General features: G+C 41.1%; 1 protein-coding gene across 1 annotated transcript in view; it reads right to left on the bottom strand.

Annotated features, from left to right (window-relative positions):
- Window positions 1-3,005: 3,005 nt before the first annotated feature.
- Window positions 3,006-17,735, bottom strand: part of LOC107106155 (protein kinase C-binding protein NELL2-like) — a 33,233-nt gene continuing 18,503 nt past the window's right edge. Inside the window, exons 3-6 of the mRNA XM_015406263.1 lie at window positions 13,301-13,494; window positions 11,222-11,398; window positions 10,177-10,401; window positions 3,006-3,728 (exon numbers count right to left, since the gene is read on the bottom strand). Of these exons, the coding sequence (XP_015261749.1) occupies window positions 3,678-3,728; window positions 10,177-10,401; window positions 11,222-11,398; window positions 13,301-13,494 (647 nt within the window). The 3' untranslated portion in view covers window positions 3,006-3,677. The remainder of the gene's footprint in view (window positions 3,729-10,176; window positions 10,402-11,221; window positions 11,399-13,300; window positions 13,495-17,735) is intronic.

Here is a 17,735-nt window from a genome sequence, read left to right as displayed (position 1 = left end):
TCAACAATGGAAGATTACCCAGCTTCATTTAAAACATTTCTCTGATGATGACATGACTCAGATACCTGAAGGGATGCTTTTGTTTAAATCAAATAAATATTTCATTCTGTATGAGGCCTTTAGCCTCAAATTCTATGGGATCAAGGACAGCTGTGATCATTTCAGAGGATTCTGAGTAATCATAGGATCAGATGAGCCAGGGAGTCAAGGGACGACCTCTGAAATGTATTGGATTTTTTAAAGAGCTTCCATATAATTGAAACCTTGAACACTGATGGCCTAAAAAATATTTTCCTAGTCCCTTCTTGTATGTATTATTCAGTTCAGGGTTTTAAACCAAGCAATACGTGCATTGACTCAAATTCTGTTCCTCTCATTTTTTAAAAAAAGCACAATTCAAAGCCTATTTAGGAAAGATCCAATAGTTAGCTATCATTATGGCTCCCAAATCATTTTGATGTTAATTCTATTGGAACCTATATCTTTGTATGGTTATTCCCTCTCCCAGCCAGAATATGAGCCCATATTTTACCTTACACTGTCTACTGAACACAGCCAATACAAAACCACAACAGAGTCTTTAAACAGTATCAGCTTCTTTCAAATTAGGTATTTGCATGTCATCCACAACTATCACTGAAGGCAATGGTCATTGCATTTGAGTATCTAAAGGCAAAAATCGATCCCTTGACAGTTATTAGCAGACAGGAAAGGCTGTATGTTGTCAAAGGCTTTCACGGCCGGAGTTCATTAGTTGTTGTAGATTTCCCTGGCTGTATGGCTGTGGTCTTGGCATTGTAGTACCTGATGTTTCTCCAGCAGCTGTGACTGGCATCCTCAGTAGTATAACACAGAAAGATGGAGTACTCTCTGTGTCAAGGTGAGAAGAAAAATGGTAGAAAGGTAATTTATATCTACCTAGGAAGGTGGGGTAGGGCTGAGTCACTATCTTGAAGGAGTTCCCCAGGCTGTGACATGCTAATGGAGGAGCTTTCCTGAGGACGTTCTTTTGCATATGGATTGGCTGTTGAAATTCTAATCTTATCTATAGTGCTGTTGTGAGATTTAGAGCATTTTGTGTTTTTCAGGACTGGAAACCATGCCAACTTTATTTTTAAACTCTCTTCCTTCCTGTTGAAATTTTGTTTATGTTTATGAATTTTAATGGCTTTCCTGTGTAATTTGACATGGTAATTGGATGTGTTGTCTAGCATTTCAGTGTCTTGGAATAAGTTACTGTGTCCTGTTTGAGTTAAGCTATGCCATCGTATCTTATTCCAAGACACTGAAATGCTGGACAACCAATTTCAACAGCCAATCCATATGCAAAAGAACCTCCTCAGGAAAGCTCCTCCATTAGCATGTCACAGACTGGGAAACTCCTACAAGATAGTGACTCAGCCCTACCCCACCTTCCTGAGAGTACTCCATCTTTCTGTGTTATACCACTGAGGATGCCAGTAACAACTGCTGGCAAAATGACAGGTACTACAGTGCCAAGACCCCAGCCATACAGCCTGGAAAATCTACAACTAAGGAAAGGTTGTATTTGACACACCACCTCCCCCCAAAAAGCCTGCATTACTTCTTGAACAACCTTGAGAGCCAGTTTGGTGTAGTGGTTAAGTGCGCGGACTCTAATCTGGGAGAACCGGGTTCCCCACTCCACCGTCTGCACCTGGCTGGATGACCTTGGGCAAGCTGTAGTTCTGGCAAGAGCTGTTCTTGAAAAATAGCAGTTTCTGTCAGAGCTCTCTCAGCCCCACCTACCTCACAGGGTGTCTGTTGTGGGGAGGGGGAGGAGTTTGTAAGCCGCTCTGAGACACCTTTGGGTAGTGAAGGGCGGGGTATAAATCCAATCTCTTCTTCTCTTCTTGATTGCTCCTTGACAGAATCCGTGGGTGAAACAGAAAATCCGTTGAGTATCTTTTATAGATAAAGTCTCCAGGAAGGAAATTTTATATATATTTATATTGAAAAGCTTCATAGCTGTTATGCTTCAGAATAAATGTTACATGATTTCTTCTTGACCTTTTTAGATCTTTATCTTTAGGCTTAATTTTAATATGGGATGGGGACTACATACATGTTGCTGAAATGAGCACATTTTCTTACCATTTACCTCCTTCTCTGCTTCCTTGTTGTCTTCTTGTACTCTGCAAAGCACCACACACCATACACAACAAACCATGACTCGCTAGCTTGATTTCTGCACTTAAGTCATCTAAGCTGGCCTGTCATCCCCAAGCCATTGTCTAGGCACTGCAGCTTCATGGGAGCCTTTCATATAAATAAAAGTCCATAAAAGTTAACCCACTGGAAGCTTTCAATTTTGATAAAGTTTCTCACAGCCTTCTTAAGTGACCATTCTCAAAAATGCACAATAAATCTTCCGGAGAAAGCATCAACAATCGTTCGAGTACTGTTCTTTCTTTTAAAAGAATGCAGATTAGGAGGAAGGGAGAAGGAAACCATCCAGAAATATGCAGATGATATCTAGATCTTGGCCACCGAATACCACTGCAACACAAACTCCATTGCACAAGGACCATTGATACCAGTAGAGAAAAGCACAATAGCAAAGCCATATTTTTGTAAGGTAAAGGTAAAGGTTCCCTTGCTCGAAAGCCAGTCGAGTCCGACTCTAGGGTTGCGGTGCTCATCTCCGTTTCAAAGCCGAAGAGCCAGCGCTGTCCGAAGAAGTTTCCGTGGTCATGTGGCCGGCATGACTAAACACCAAGGCGCACGGGACGCTGTTACCTTCCCACCGAAGTGGTACCTATTTATCTACTTGCAGTTTCTTGCTTTCAAACTGCTAGGTTGGCAGGAGCTGGAACTAGAGACTGGAGCTCACTCCGTCATGAGGCAATTTTTTGTACTCCATATGTTATAAATGTGCTGTAGGAACATTTAACATACAACAGTATTCACAAAGGAAAAGAACCCAAGTATGAATGCATCCCATAATCCACAAGACTGATGGATAGTCACAAATGTATGGTAAGAGAAATATTTATTTAAATTTTGCACAAGAACGAGCTTATACTGAACAAATTCAATCAAGAAATAAGTGCAGTCAAACGAGGAAATATAGATGACTTTTCCCACCAGAAAACACTAAGTAGTCATGCCTGTGCATTATTAATTTTTTTTACAATAACTTGAATCAGTTTCTCAGAGCTGTACATATGTTGCTGCAAAGTTCTGCATTTCCTGCATTATCTTCCCTCCTTTTCAGATTTCTGGCAAATTTGCAGTGAGCAGTCAAATAAAGTGTAGGTTAGGTCTAAAAAACCCCCTCTGTGGTCATGGATGAGGTGCATTCTCAATACTCCAGGAACTGTCTGTTTGCTTGAGGATTTTGACATCTTTATGCACATGTCAATTTTCTCAAGTCCGCTATCTTACATAATGGTGTCAAATACAAAATTAACCAGAAGCTGAACCTCACATCCAAACACAGAGTTTATGCATTTGAATTTGTTCCCACCCAGCCTTACATGTTTCACTCAGAGTGAGGAAACTGACAGCTCATCCACCTTACAGCCTGCACTTTAATTGGGGGAAAAAACTGATCTTGCTTCAGTTTTGGTTTCATACAATTTTTGGTCTATGAGTCTTTTTGCAAAGTTAAAATTCTTAAACCAGAAACTGTCTGTGATGTGTGGTCATCAGCTTCACAGTTCCTGCAGGCACTGTGGATCCACTGAACAACAAACATGCCCGTTCTGGAAAAAAGAAGGAAAAAATTACATTATTCCATGCAGTTTGGTTTCAAATAGTATAAGCATTTCTACATGTCTGCCTGGAGAAATATTGAAGAACAGAAGAAATGAATGCACAGGTACTTGCTATTAATTCTATGTTGACTTCTATCCAATGTTCCAATTAAAATTAACATAACAATTTCACTTCATTGCTTAATGAATAGCTACATAAAAAGAGAACATTTGGCTTTAAAAGAATAGGTTGAAAGGATAGACTTAATTTCAGTAGGCCTCCATTAACATCAGGAAAAGACGATTGAAAATAAAAATAAAAATAGCCTTTAAATTCACCACAGGTGAGCAGTCTTGAAGCTATTTACAAATTTCAACACTGTTGAACCTATATTCAGTTTCCTACAATCAAAGCAGGGAAGTTACTTTCACAAGATTCCACAGTCCAGTTGAAACAAGAGACAGAGAACCAGAAAGTTAGCTATAACTTGATGAAGTGCAAATGCTAATGTTTTGCACTGATTGAAATCCACATGATTTCATTTAACAGAGCTGTAAAATTTATTCATTTGTTAGATTTTTATCCCACCCTCCCTGCTGTAGCAGGCTCAGGGCAGTTTACAGATCATACATATAAATATGTACGTTAAAAATATGCCATAAACAAAATTAAGTTAAAATCACAGTATATAAAACCACACCTACTCAGAACATAGATCTAATAAAAGATGGTGGCATTCTCTCAACATTTGAATGGTCGCCTACCCCTTGGTCTAGGCCCCTGCCAGGCTGTTGGTTGTCAGGTTGGTGACGATGTTGGTGTTTGGGCCAGGGCCATGATGTTAAAGGTGGCACCCTGTTTGAAAGCCTGGTGGAAGAGCTCCGTTTTCCAGGCCCTGCAAAACTGCAAAAGGTCCCGCAGGGCTCTAATGTCTTCCATGAGCTCATTCCACCAGTAAGGGGCTGCCACAGAAAAGGCCACGGCCCTTGTTGTAGCTAGCCTGGCTTCTTTAGGGCCCTGGCCATATAGGGCTTTAAAGGTAAGAACCAGCACCTTGAACTGAATCCTGGTGATGCATTCAGAATAAATAAAGTTTAAATGAGTGAGTGATATGGCTGTTATTTCTACTTAACATTTCACCTGATCATATACCCAGATGTGGAAAAGAAACAAACAAAAAACAATTCAATGTTCTTGGAATTTAGTTGATTATGGAACCCCCAAACTCCAACTTTTTGGCTTCTGAAAAAGACACACATTTGTTCTGAATATTAACAATTACTGTGGACATTTGTCTGAATAAAAATATTGAAGGGATGATATTAAAATCATTCTCCCATTTCCCATCCTGGTTTTTGTACAGTGCAGAAAATTGCAGCCCCTTGGAATCAATTGAACTTATTCTGAAGGAAGCATGCTTGTAAGTGCTTTCCATGTGTAGGTGTGTGTTAAGCACCATCAAGTCATTCCAAACTTAGGGTGGCCCTATGAATTAATGACCTCAAAATGTCCTTCTGTTAACAGCCTTGCTCAGGTCTTGCAAACTGAGAGCCATAGCTTCCTTAGCTGAGTCAATCCATCTCATTTTGGGCCTTCCTCTTTCCTTGCTGCCTTCAGCTTTTCCTAGAATAATTGTCTTTTCCAGTGAGTCTTGTCTTCTCAGAATGTGACTAAAGTATGATACCCTCAGTGTAGTCCTTCTAGCTTCTAGGGAGAGTTCAGGCTAGAACCCACTTATTTGTCTTTATGGCAGTCCATGGTATCCATAAAACTCTCCTACAACACCACATTTCAAATGAATCAACTTTCTTTCTGTCAGCTTTCTTCATTGTCCAACTTTCACACCCATCCATAGTAAAGGGGAATACTATGGCATGAATTATCCTGCTCTTGGTTGCCAGTGACACATCCTTACACTTAAGAATCTTTTCTAGCTGCTTCATGGGTGCCCTTCTCAGTCTTTTTTTTAAATTTTTTAGTTGCAGTCTCCCTTTTGGTTGATGATGGAGCCAAGGAATAGGAAATCTTGAACAATCTCCGTTTCTTCATTGTCAGTCTTAAAATTGTGTAATTCCCTAACAATCATTATTTTTGTCTTCTTGAACATGTGAACAAGAAAAATCATCACTGGGCTATTCAACGGCAGTTCAGTGTTGAGACAGAGTTCTGCCATTACAACCTTATAAGTTAGCTGAGCATTTAATTTAATAAATTTCTTTTTAAAATAACTTATAGCATGACCTGATATTAAATAACCAGGACAGTAATCCTAGACTTTGCTTTGTCACTTGCTATTTCAAATGGTTTTACAGTTAAGGCAGCTATAGCTTTTCTGAATTCTTAAAGGATTTTGTGTAAATCTATTTTTCTGTAGCATGACAAGAGAGGCTTACCCTGCAGCTCTGACCATCTATCTAATGAACTCTAGAAAGGCAATGGGATGTAGCTATACAAATGAGACACTTGAATAATATAGCATGACTGGTCTAGTATGAATGAATTTTTGAAATGGTTTTAAAATACAAAAATAAAATTCCACTTAAAGGAATGTAGTAGTATGTTGTGATTATTCAGTGTGAATTTACACTTGCAACCTAGCTTCACTTTTCACACATCTCTTGATCTGAGCTTATATGAAGGAATATTAGTGATGCACAGAGACACCCTTATTTTTGCAGTCATGATATCACTCTACCTCAGCAGTCAAAGGAATCTTCACCAAGTGTAGGCCTACTTGGATTAGTTCACATTGAAACTTCTTGACAACTTGCTTCAAAATACAATATTTGCTTATTTGAAGAAAATTTACATATCAAAGGTCACGTAAAGACTAGCTCCTTATTTTTATTCTTAACAAGAGAACGTAGCTCATAATTGCAGGGAGTACTGAGTCCCATTGCCACTTCTGCTCTCCGTTCCTACCCAAATGTGGCCTTAGGATTCCTAGCCTTTGCAGCCTCCTTCTGAGGCTTTGGCGCTACAATACTTGGTGCACCTAAGGGAGCTGGGATGGGCACCTAAAACAATGGCCATTCCATCTGGTGGTCATTTCCTTATTTAGTAAAGCTCATGGCTGGCCTGATTCTTTTGTATCCTTTGTGGCCCACTGGGTGCTGGAAGGACTGTGCAAGATCTCCCCGTCCCTGCCAGATGCTTGGGTTAAAGAGTTTCCTGCACATCTCTAAGATTGAGCACCATGGCATGTGGTGGAGTGAGCTAGTACTGGCTATCTTGCATCAGGTCAACCACTATGATCCTCCAGATACTATCATCATCCAGCACAGAGAGAATGGCCTCACCTCTCACAAAAGCCTGGCCCTGGTGATTCAGGCTGACCTACACCGTCTATGGACCTGATATCCCACCACTTTACTCCTCTGATCAGATCTGTTGGAGAGGTGCACCTGGTGTGGTGCTTGCAAGTGTGAGAAGACTGTTGTGGCCAGGAGTAAGATCACCAAGGAGTAAGATCAGCAAGTGACGTTGTAATCACAGCAGTAGGCCAGATGATTCAGCACCTGGACATCTCATTCAGATAGAAGACCCTCTTCAGGCCAGATGGTGTGCCTCTCTCAAAATGTGGCAGGAAATGTGGCTGCACAGGCTGCAGGGAGGTCTCTGTGACTGGTTGCTGCTGTGGGAGGTTCAGCAGGAAGCAGGTGCGGCAATGCACCTACCTCTAGTGGTGGTTTTGGCATTGGGCTGGATTGAAGATGGAGATTGCATGTCTAGTTGAGGGTCCCCTTAAGGGACCTTGGGAGCTTAGGGAGGCATGCCAAGCTCAGAGGTTGCTGGGCTGTCCTTGCTCCCATGTGAAAGGGGGAGCATACTGTGGCCTGTGGCCAGGTGTTCCCATTTGCCAGCAATCCCAGGGTTCTTTCCCCTCAACAGATGGGCTGAGGGATGGGTTTCCATTGAGTGGCAGGTGAGTTACTAGATGTCTTGGATCCATCACCCCATGCTGAACCAAACTTCTACCGCTGTAAACAATAAAGTTGTGGCTTGTTATATCTACAAAAAGGTATGGTCTCCATTCTTTTCACAGTACCCATCCACCCTGCACACTGGGGCCACAAAGAAAAATTCTAACAAAATTAGCCTCATTTACAGTGCAATCCTAAACAGACTTATGTCATTCAGTTCATGATTAGACTCAACTAAAGGTCTACAATATAAGCAACTGAGACTCTTCACCTAACTAAAAGTGTGTGTGTTAAGTGTCATCAAGTCACTTCTGAATGATGGTGACCCTATGAATTAATGACTCCAAAATGTCCTGTCATTAACAGCCTTGCCCAGGTCTGGCAAACTGAGGGTTGTGGCTTCCTTTCTTGAGTCCATCGATCTCATGTTGAGTCTTCCTCTTTTCCTGCTCCCTTCAGCTCTTCATAGCATCAGTGTCTTTTCCACTGCATCTTGTCTTCTCATAATGTGACCAAAGTACAATACCCTCAGTTTAGTTCTTTTAGCTTCTAGGGAGAGTTCAGGCTTGGCTTGACTTGACTAGATACACTTATTTGTCTTTTTGGCTGTCAATGGTACCTGTAAAACTTTCATCTAACACCACATTTCAAACATCAACATTCTTCCCATAAGCTTTCTTCATTGTCCAACTTTCACACCCATACATAGTAATGGAGAATACTAAAGCATGAATTATCCTGACCTCAATTGCCAGTGACGCATCCTTACACTTAAGGATCTTTTCTACCTTCCTTATGGGTGCCCTTCCAACTTTAATGTTCTTCTGATTTCTTGGGTACAGTCTCCCTTTTGATTAATGATGGAGCCAAGGAATAGAAAATATTTAACAATTTCAGTTTCTTCACTTTGAACCTTAATGTTGTGTAATTCCCCAGTAGTCATTACTTTTGTCTTCTTGGTGTTCAGCTATAATCCTGCTTTGGCAATTTCTGCTTTAACCTTCATCAGTAGTTATTTCAAGTCTTCACTATTTTCTGCCAGTAATGTGGTGTTATCTACATATTTTCCTTCCACCAATTTTCACTCCATCGTCATCTAAATCTAACCCAGTTTTCCTTATGATATGTTCTGCATACATATTGAACAGACAGGGAGATAAAACACAACTTTATCTGATACCTTTGCCTGACACTTTTGCCAACTGGAAACCATTCTGTTTCTCCATATTCTGTCCTAACAGCTGCCTCGTCCAGAGTACAGAAGAAGAAGAGAAGGGATTGGATTTATGCCCCACCCTTCACTACCCAAAGGAGTCTCAGAGCAGCTTACAAACTCCTTTCCCCTCCCCTCCCCACAACAGACATCCTGTGAGGTAGGTGGGGCTGAGAGATCTCTGACAGAAACTGTTCTTTTTCAAGAACAGCTGTGCCAGAACTATGGCTTGCCCAAGGTGTGAGGAGTGGGGAATCAAACCTGGCTCTCCCAGATTAGAGTCCGCACACTTAACCACTACACCAAATTGGCTCCTGAAAGTACAGCAAGTGCACCAAAACAACCAGATGTTATGGCACAGCCTTTTCTTTTAAAATCAGCCACAAAAGCTTTACTGTAAAGCTAAAATTATAGAATCTTGTTGTACTAAAATATTTAGATTGCAATTCTATGCATACTCACTTGGGAGTAAATCCCACTGAATGTCACAGATTTCCAATAAATGTGAAAAGACCACATAAAGCTCTTGGAATTGTTAGAAGGAGTAGACTCCAGGTTTGAGTCTGCTCCCTTTATTCATAGATACCAGCTCTGTGTGTGTGTGTTTATAGGCAGGGATTACTACTTTTGACTTCAGTAGGAATAATAGTAAATGCAATTTACCACATATGTATATTTATAAATGGGAACAATTTCTTCCAATGCCCTTTCCCTTATGTCTTTTTTTAGGCTGTAGGAATCATGCCATCTATCATTCTTCTTGAGATAAATGTTTCTTCTTGACCCTGAGGAATACTAAAGACCCAAATTATCTTGTGGATTCTATTTCTTTCTCTTTAAAGCAGGAAAGAAATGCCTGAATTTCCATTCCTGCCACTCCTGAACATAAAAGCATTTGATCATCACAAAGCACTAATATTATTTTTAGTAGCTTGCTTCCTTAGACAGAAAATACCCTGTTTGGGGTGGGGAGGTAAGGTTATAGCTTTGATATTTTTAAGTATCTTCAAAATGGCACAGTCCTGATAACTGCAAAATCAGCCAACACAGCTGAGCCAATATATTTCTATAAAAAGAAGAAGTTTGCTAATTATTTCAAGGTCAGATAGATCATGGCCTATAATATTCGGTCCCACTGATGCATCTGGTTATTGACTGTTCTTCTTGCCAAGGAGAGAAGACTGACATTAACGTTAAAGCTGAAAGTTTTGTATCGCAAGTGTAGAAAAAGATATCCCAATTATTAGGCTAAACACATTAATATTTATAAACAAGAAAACCAGCTGTAAAGGGGCTCCTTTGGCTTGATATTTATTCTACCTTGCACTGGCAGAGGGTGCATTCTGTGCCGTGCTTAATCCAAGATGATCCAGTGAAGCGAACCACGTTAGTTTCATCCAGACAAGTCTTGGTGATATCATTCCTAATAGTGTCTGCTTGACAGGGGTCAGTGACACAATGGGGGCAACATTCATTCTCAGGGAGTACACTGAATTCACACTCCGTCTCTGGACAAGGCAAGGGCCAACAGTCGACTTCACCCTGCTATTAAAAAAGACACACCAAGGAGCATCAATATCATGTTGGTAGTTGTGAATCTTTATAATAGTTAATTATACTAGTAAGACAATCATAGCCTTTTCTTGGAAATGAATAGGTTGCTCTACTGGGCCTATGACTTTTAGAAACCTGGCCCACGTGCTAACAACAATCTGATTTCATGCCCAAGCTCAGACTGTTTTAACACTTGGCCATTACCAACAGACACACAAATAATAACAGTAACACCAGTGTTGTAGTCTCAACACAAAATTATAAACAGAAATTTCATAATCAAGATTTGTGCAGTGTGCTAAAGGATGCTTTCCTAAGGATGCTTTTCTGGGAGCTCCCAAAGGCAACTAATGAATACTATGCAATTCTATGGGACTTACACACTGAACAGTGTGCAGTCCCATGGATTTCAATAGGCCTATTTAATGTGCCTACTTTGTCTGAACTACATATTAAATTTGTAAATTTTCTCTTTATAGCATGACCAAGAATTATTATTTTGAATGGGTTCTTGCAGTGGGTACAATTTTCCAGTTATTTCAAATTTCAGCCACAGTGAGTAAAAACCGCCAGGATTTCTCTACTTTCACAAACTTCATCTATTGCACCAAATATCTTTCATGAACAACACATTTTAAAACTTTGGTTAAAAATAAAGGTATGACATTTTTGGCCTGTGATCATTTGAGGAATGATGAAAAAATATCTTATAGAAATTATGAAAAATATCTTGAAGAACAAAAATACAATTGCAGTAATGGGAAATTATCAAAATGTTTGCCAATTTGTATACTGTGATAACAAGACTTACCAAACATCGACACTGTTGACAATTCTGAACCCAAGTATCTCCACTATTGTATAAAATCTCCCCATTTTGATGTAGACATTGACTACTGAGTCTTGGATCACATTCAGGACAGCAGAACAGATCAACAGTGGGATTCTCACAATCGCAGACCATCCGCCGACACATTACATAGCCACTCTGCCATTGCAATAAACAGCAGCAGCATATGATAATAAAAACAAAAATCAAGTTGCATACTTATGTTGGAGAAAGTGAACAGGAAATATTTTATTTAATATTTCAAAAATTAACAGAGCTAGTTGAAAATAAACCTAAGAGGTTTTTTCCCTTTAGTGTGTGACAGACAATATAACTGATTTCAACTAAAGATAAAAACATAATTGAAATAAGAATGTTACCAAAGATGTTCAGAGATTGTTATTGGACTTTAGGGTTCCTAAACTTCAATCTCCTACAGGTGGTATGAGTCATAACTGCAACTGTTGTGTAATAACTATCAGTACTTCTATTGCCTAGTAAGTGTTTGGATTTGGGTATTATGGATCCCTTTTAAAACAACACAATCCTTTAATATTACATAAATCTAGTCCTGAGTCATTGCAAACTGGAGAAAGGTCAGACATAATCCACTAGACGTATCTCCCGTGGAATCTCATTGAAATAAATACAGGATACTCAGAAATGCTGGCATTCATTTCAGTAGAACTAGTACAAGAGAGGTTCCCTGTACATTGAAACTTTTAAGTTCTGTGAGTAAATGGGGATCGTTCAGCCTTCAGTTTCCCAGCAATTTCTGTTATGGAGACAGATGTATATGCATAATATAGTTCTGTGTGTTCTCAACATTGTCTCATCTATTGATGTGAATGGAGAAGGCATTATAAGGCTGTGGTCACACACACTAAATAATCCACTTTCAATCCACTTTCAGTGCACTTTCCAACTGTGTGAACTGCCGTATGTGAGACCGCAGCCTAAGTAGGGATGGACACAAACCCCATTTTTGCAGTTTGGTCCATGGCTGAACCATGAACTGAACCACAAATCCATATGAATGGGAAGGTTGCTTCGCGAACTGACCTAGTTTATATTGGTTCACGAGCCATTTAAAGTTTACCTCTTGGTTTCTGCTCCCCACTGTTTGCTGCTCACCATGAAAAGCCACAGGAAACAAAAAGCAGGGGGCCATTTAAACAACTGATTTCTGCTTCCTTTGAAAAGCCACAGACAGCAGAAAGCAAGAGGTGAAATGGTGGGTAGATTTTTGCAAGGAGCAGAAAGATGTGGTTTAAATGGCTGGGAACCATTTAAACCAAACAGCTGAGTTGTCTGCTCTTCATGAACCACCATGAACTGCATGGTGGTTCTTCAGTTCACAAACACTGCTTCACAAACCATGAATTAGCTAAAACCCGTGACAAACTTTAGTTTGTCAGCTGTTTCGTGCCCATCCCTATTTATAAGCAAGCTATCTATATATGCCCACAAGATCTTACAGGACCATGGACTGGTGGAACTACTCTTTGATGCAGCTGTTTTACTATACACAATTACCAATTCATTCCTTCCTTTAACTGAACTATCCTCCAAGTAATCTTCCTTCTGCCTTCCTCCAACTTAAATGGCTTGTTCTCCAAATGGAGAGCTACTTGATTTGGAGGAAGGCTCCTCAGAGTGGAGTAAGGCTTCAGACTTCAGTCAAAAGTAAAGATGAGGTATAAATATTTTAATAAACAAACAAACTCTGCTTAAAGAAGTGGTAGGATAGTGGTAGGATCCACCCCAGTAAAAGGGAGAATGTTTTTTCTGCTGCTAAGCTCTATATGCAATTAAAAGTTAAAAATTATCAATAAAATTATCTGCAAACAACAACATCATATAGGCCCACAATAGCCTTTTAAATAAAGTGAACTATGGACTAAAAAAAAGTAAGTATGCCCACTATGTGCAACAATGGTTAATTCATACCACCTGCAACTCTTTCTCTTAAGCCACATTCCTTTCCATTTTGCACTCTTTTCACAGCAATCCTTCCCTCTCCCATGGTACCTACCCCTTGAAATCATTGCTCAGACTCACCTGGCAAGAGCAGACAGAGCACCGGTCATTCTCTAAAACCCAGATCTGCCCATTGTGTTTGATTTTGCCTTCATGGATGCAGTCTCCTGTGCAGTTCTTCCCATGGGGGCACCGGCAGTCATAACCACCATCCAAGTTAAAGCAAACTGTGTCATTGGCACAGCTGTGTCTCCCAGTTGAACATTCATCAATGTCTGTAAGAAGAGGTCATGGGATGCTTTTAGACTAAATTTATTAACAACTATTGGCCTTGGCTACAGGCAACATAAATAATCTGCAGCCCTCATGGTCTTCGTGTTCAATGCTAATTTAGATCCAGCCTAAATAAACCACACTGAGATTTGTGCAAGTTCAACTGAAAGAGCAGTCTACAACCCAATGAGTTTTATTTTAAACAAAGGAAGTTCTTATTATGATGTGATTTTCTGGGTACTATTTTAAAATCAAGAGTATCTGTGCAGTGGCAAAAGAACCAGATACTATTTTTGTACAACTTATACCTCAATGTCAAGAAAGATATTTAATAAGAAAGGCAAAACCAGAAAATCGTGCTAGGTTTATATAGAAATAATTACCCTGTTTTGAAAACTAACTGTGACAAGGAGAACAACGGAATTTTCTTACAAAATCCTTCTGAGTCCATGTATATGTTTGCTAGAAATGGGGAGGGGAGTCTATAAGTATACTTAGGCCCCTGCCACACGGGGCGGAAAGGGACGGGCTGAAGCGTGGCTTCTGAAAGCCGCACCAAAAAAAAACACGCCGCGGCGGGATCACATTGTTCCCCTGAGCCGTGGTGCATTCCCTCCCCGGCACGATCAGATGCCGGGGGAAGCGACGGAGGGGAACGGGAGACTGCTGAACTGCGCATGTCTGAGCATGCGCAGTTCAGGCAGGAGCCGGGGATGCGCCAGCAGAAAGACGGGCCGGTGATACCACGGCCGGCGTTGATGTGGCCGTCGTGGATGAACCACGACCAGATGTTGCAGTGGGATCGCGCCCGTTTGCTCCGGCCCCGATCCGGCCCAAAGCCCCTCGTGTGGACAGGGCCTTAGTAGCCAGTGGGAGAAACTTTGCTATGCTATTAAGGTTGTCTTGATTGCTGAAGGGCTAGGACAAGTGGAACAAATGGCTCCTCCAGCTGACAAATACTTTATGTTTTTGAAAAACACGAATATAAGGGACTTTCTTGGCTTAATATGATACTTTATTGCAGCCAAGCCATGATGACAGTATTTGACTAACATGCCAACTAGGGCTGCCAACAACCTGGAGGAAAAAATGCCCAGTCTCCTTAATTAAGGCTCTATGGAATGTTATTTACCAGGTGATGGTACTTGCCTACATGCCATGAAAGCTTTAGCTGCCCATTTCCCCACATTAAAGCTCTATTAAAGGGGCAGGACATTTTTTTCCCTGCAGCCTGCTGGCAACCCTAGCTCTGCTTCACAGTACTCTAGTTCTATAATTTTTCAATATAACTTGTTCTCCCCCCAAAAAAAGAAAAGAAAAGAAAAAAGAAAAAGGAATTTGTGGGATGGGAGACAATAAAAGAAGAAATATATTTCCAATACACAAATGTCGATTTTTACTTTAACTTGCTTAAATTTTTTATGGAACCCTCCTTTCCAATAATCATATAAAGGCAATACAGGAATACAGTTTTTTAAAGCCAAAATGTTAATACCATCATTTTAAGCAGAGTTATGCCTATCTAAACCCATTGACTTCTAGGGTGGCAGTAGAAAATATCACTAGTATGACTTACAGTTTCTAACAAATATGTTGATTGTACAAATTGGTCTACCTATGTTCTATAGTGCCCATATGTTCTTTTGCATGTGTTCTTCAGAAGTGAGTCCTATATTTATGACAAATTTAGATATGACCAATGCACAGAGGAGAAGAAGGAATGAGCTGGTCCCACCTCCCATTCATGACTACAGGTGCTGGCCCCACCTCCTCAATAGACATATGCATAGAAGCTGTATATCCCTGTGACCAGGAACTATTAGGAATGAATTTTTGAAACCCCCCCTCCCAGAAAGACTGCTTGAATGATTATATAGCAAATGTCTGTATAATACAAGGAAATAAACACAATTGCAACGAAATAAACACAAAACCCACACAAATGAAATACTCATCTGCATTATTTATCAGCATCCTGCAAGGTGTTATGTAACAAGTCATCTAACCCTACAAAAACTTATTCATGCACTTTGGTTTTAGACTTGCAGCAAAACCACCATAAACAGTAAATTATGCTGCTGACATTTTGTTTACAGCTGTAACTGGAGCTCCAAATACCATAAAATACCGAGAAGGCAGAGACCAAACAGAGTGTCAATTATTGCTGAATACAGCAAAAAAGAGGACAGAAGGGGGGGGGGAATGGAAGATTTGTATTCACTTACTGTGAAGCTTCCTTCTCGGTGGTCCAGGAGTGGGGCAGTCCTTACTCTTGGGAATAGGCTCCTCCCTCTGGAACAGGGTCGGTTTTCTCAGATCAATCCAGGAAGGGGACCGGCCTGTCCCCTGGGAACATCCCAGTCGTCTCCAAGCCGTGCATCCCCTAACATCACACTAAGGAAAGGAAAAAACACTTCTCCCCACCATAGTAAAACTCGATTTTCGGGGCAACCAGCCTTGTAACTTTTTGCCCCTCCAGCGGGTGTAGACCAAGGTTGAAACCTTCTGTCGCTCTCTCACCCAATTAACCCAAAAAATTTTGTTTTAGTGTCTCAGAGAAACTTCATAAATGTTCCTCCAAAATAACCTCCAGAAGCTGCCCCCCAAAACTGGGTGGGTAGGACTGCCCCACTCCCGGACCACTGAGAAGGAAGCTTCACAGTAAGTGGATACAAATCTTCCATTCTCCGGTGGTCCTGGGAGTGGGGCAGTCCTTACTCTTGGGACATAAAATAGTAGTGTGCCCCAGGGTGGGAAATCCATCTTCTGGTTATAGAGTGTGCTGCAGCACACCCCAAAGAAAGGCCGCCACAGCCAAGGTCAGCTTCTCTACTCTAAAGCACTCTACTCTATAGAGTGCACAGACTTCCAGGTGGCCACCGTACCTACCGTCTCCAAGGATGGGAAATGATCTGCAAGCTGCTGATGTAGCAGCCCCCCAGAGAGAATATGCTGCAACACCTTTGGGTGGATTCAGCCCCTGAGCCTTGCATGCAACAATGATGTCACCCCTAAAACCACTTACTCAAGGTAAGAGGCAATACCAGTTGACCTAAGGAAAATATCCTAATGGAAACAAAGAGGGTATCTGAATCATGTCACTAATTGGCCTGTCAACATAAAAACTGAATACCCTACGGACATTGAGGAAAAGCCATTCCCTTTCCTTGTCATGCCTATAATAGAGACAAAGGAAGGTAAGTCAATGATCTCTGACATGCGAAGGAACTGGATTAACCTTGGGAATGAAGGCTTGATCTGAACGTAACATCACCCTATCATTTTGGAAGACATGAAGTTCCCTGTCAACTGACCGGGTCCTCAGTTCAGACGCTTGCCTAGTTGATATTATGTCTGCTAAAAACAAGGTCTTGAATGTTAATTCCTTGAGACTCCATGGGTTCAAAGGTTTTCTACACAATGCTCTCAGGACCATATGTAGGTTCCAAGTTAGAAACCTCTGCCCTTGTGGTGGTTTTGACCATGTTGTAACCCTTTAGGAATCTCTTAATGTGTGGATGGCAATTGAAGGGACTTCCCTTTCCTAGCCCCATCACTGCCAATATGGCTGCCACCTGTCACTTTAATGTACTCATGCTTAGCCCTCTATCCAAATAATCTTGGAGAAAGCTAAGATGCCTCTGATGCATTTCATGGTTCCCAATCATGTTCTGAACACCAAGAGTGAAGGACCCACCAGGTTGTGTTATACACCCTATTTGTGGAGCTCTTCCTAGAAAACTAATATGGTGTCTGTCCCCCTGTCTGGGTAAATCAACTCTTCTAGCTGTTTCCACTCGACCTCCAGGCTGTTAGGTTTAGGAGGGCTGGGAGAGGATGTTGTGCCAATCCTAGTGTCAATGTCCTTTCCCAGTGGTAGGTCCACAGTCAACAATCTCTTCAGATCCTGGAATTAAGCTCTTGGTGGCCAAAAGCATGGTATCAACACCAATTCCACCTTCTGTTCCAACAGCTTTTGAATCACCTTGTGAAACGTGTACAGTTGGAACGTGTACAGTCATCCCTGTGGTCAGTCGCAGTTCAGAACATCTGTTCCTGTTGCCCGCTGATTTTCAACTCTGAACATGAAACACGGAAATTGATTATTCTGGTCTGTGGTAAAGAGGACCATTTCCATCATCCTGTACCTTATGCAGACCTGTTGAAAACCCAACTTGCAGAGCATCCATATGGACTGGCTTGCCACACGGACCACCCACCAGACCAGGTCGCTCACTTCTGT

This window comes from Gekko japonicus, unplaced genomic scaffold, assembly GCF_001447785.1.
Source record: "Gekko japonicus isolate JY-2015 unplaced genomic scaffold, Gekko_japonicus_V1.1 scaffold1384, whole genome shotgun sequence".
Lineage (NCBI taxonomy): Eukaryota > Metazoa > Chordata > Lepidosauria > Squamata > Gekkonidae > Gekko > Gekko japonicus.
Note: the sequence above shows the minus strand (reverse complement) of the source record. Positions and strands in the feature narration are given on the sequence as shown.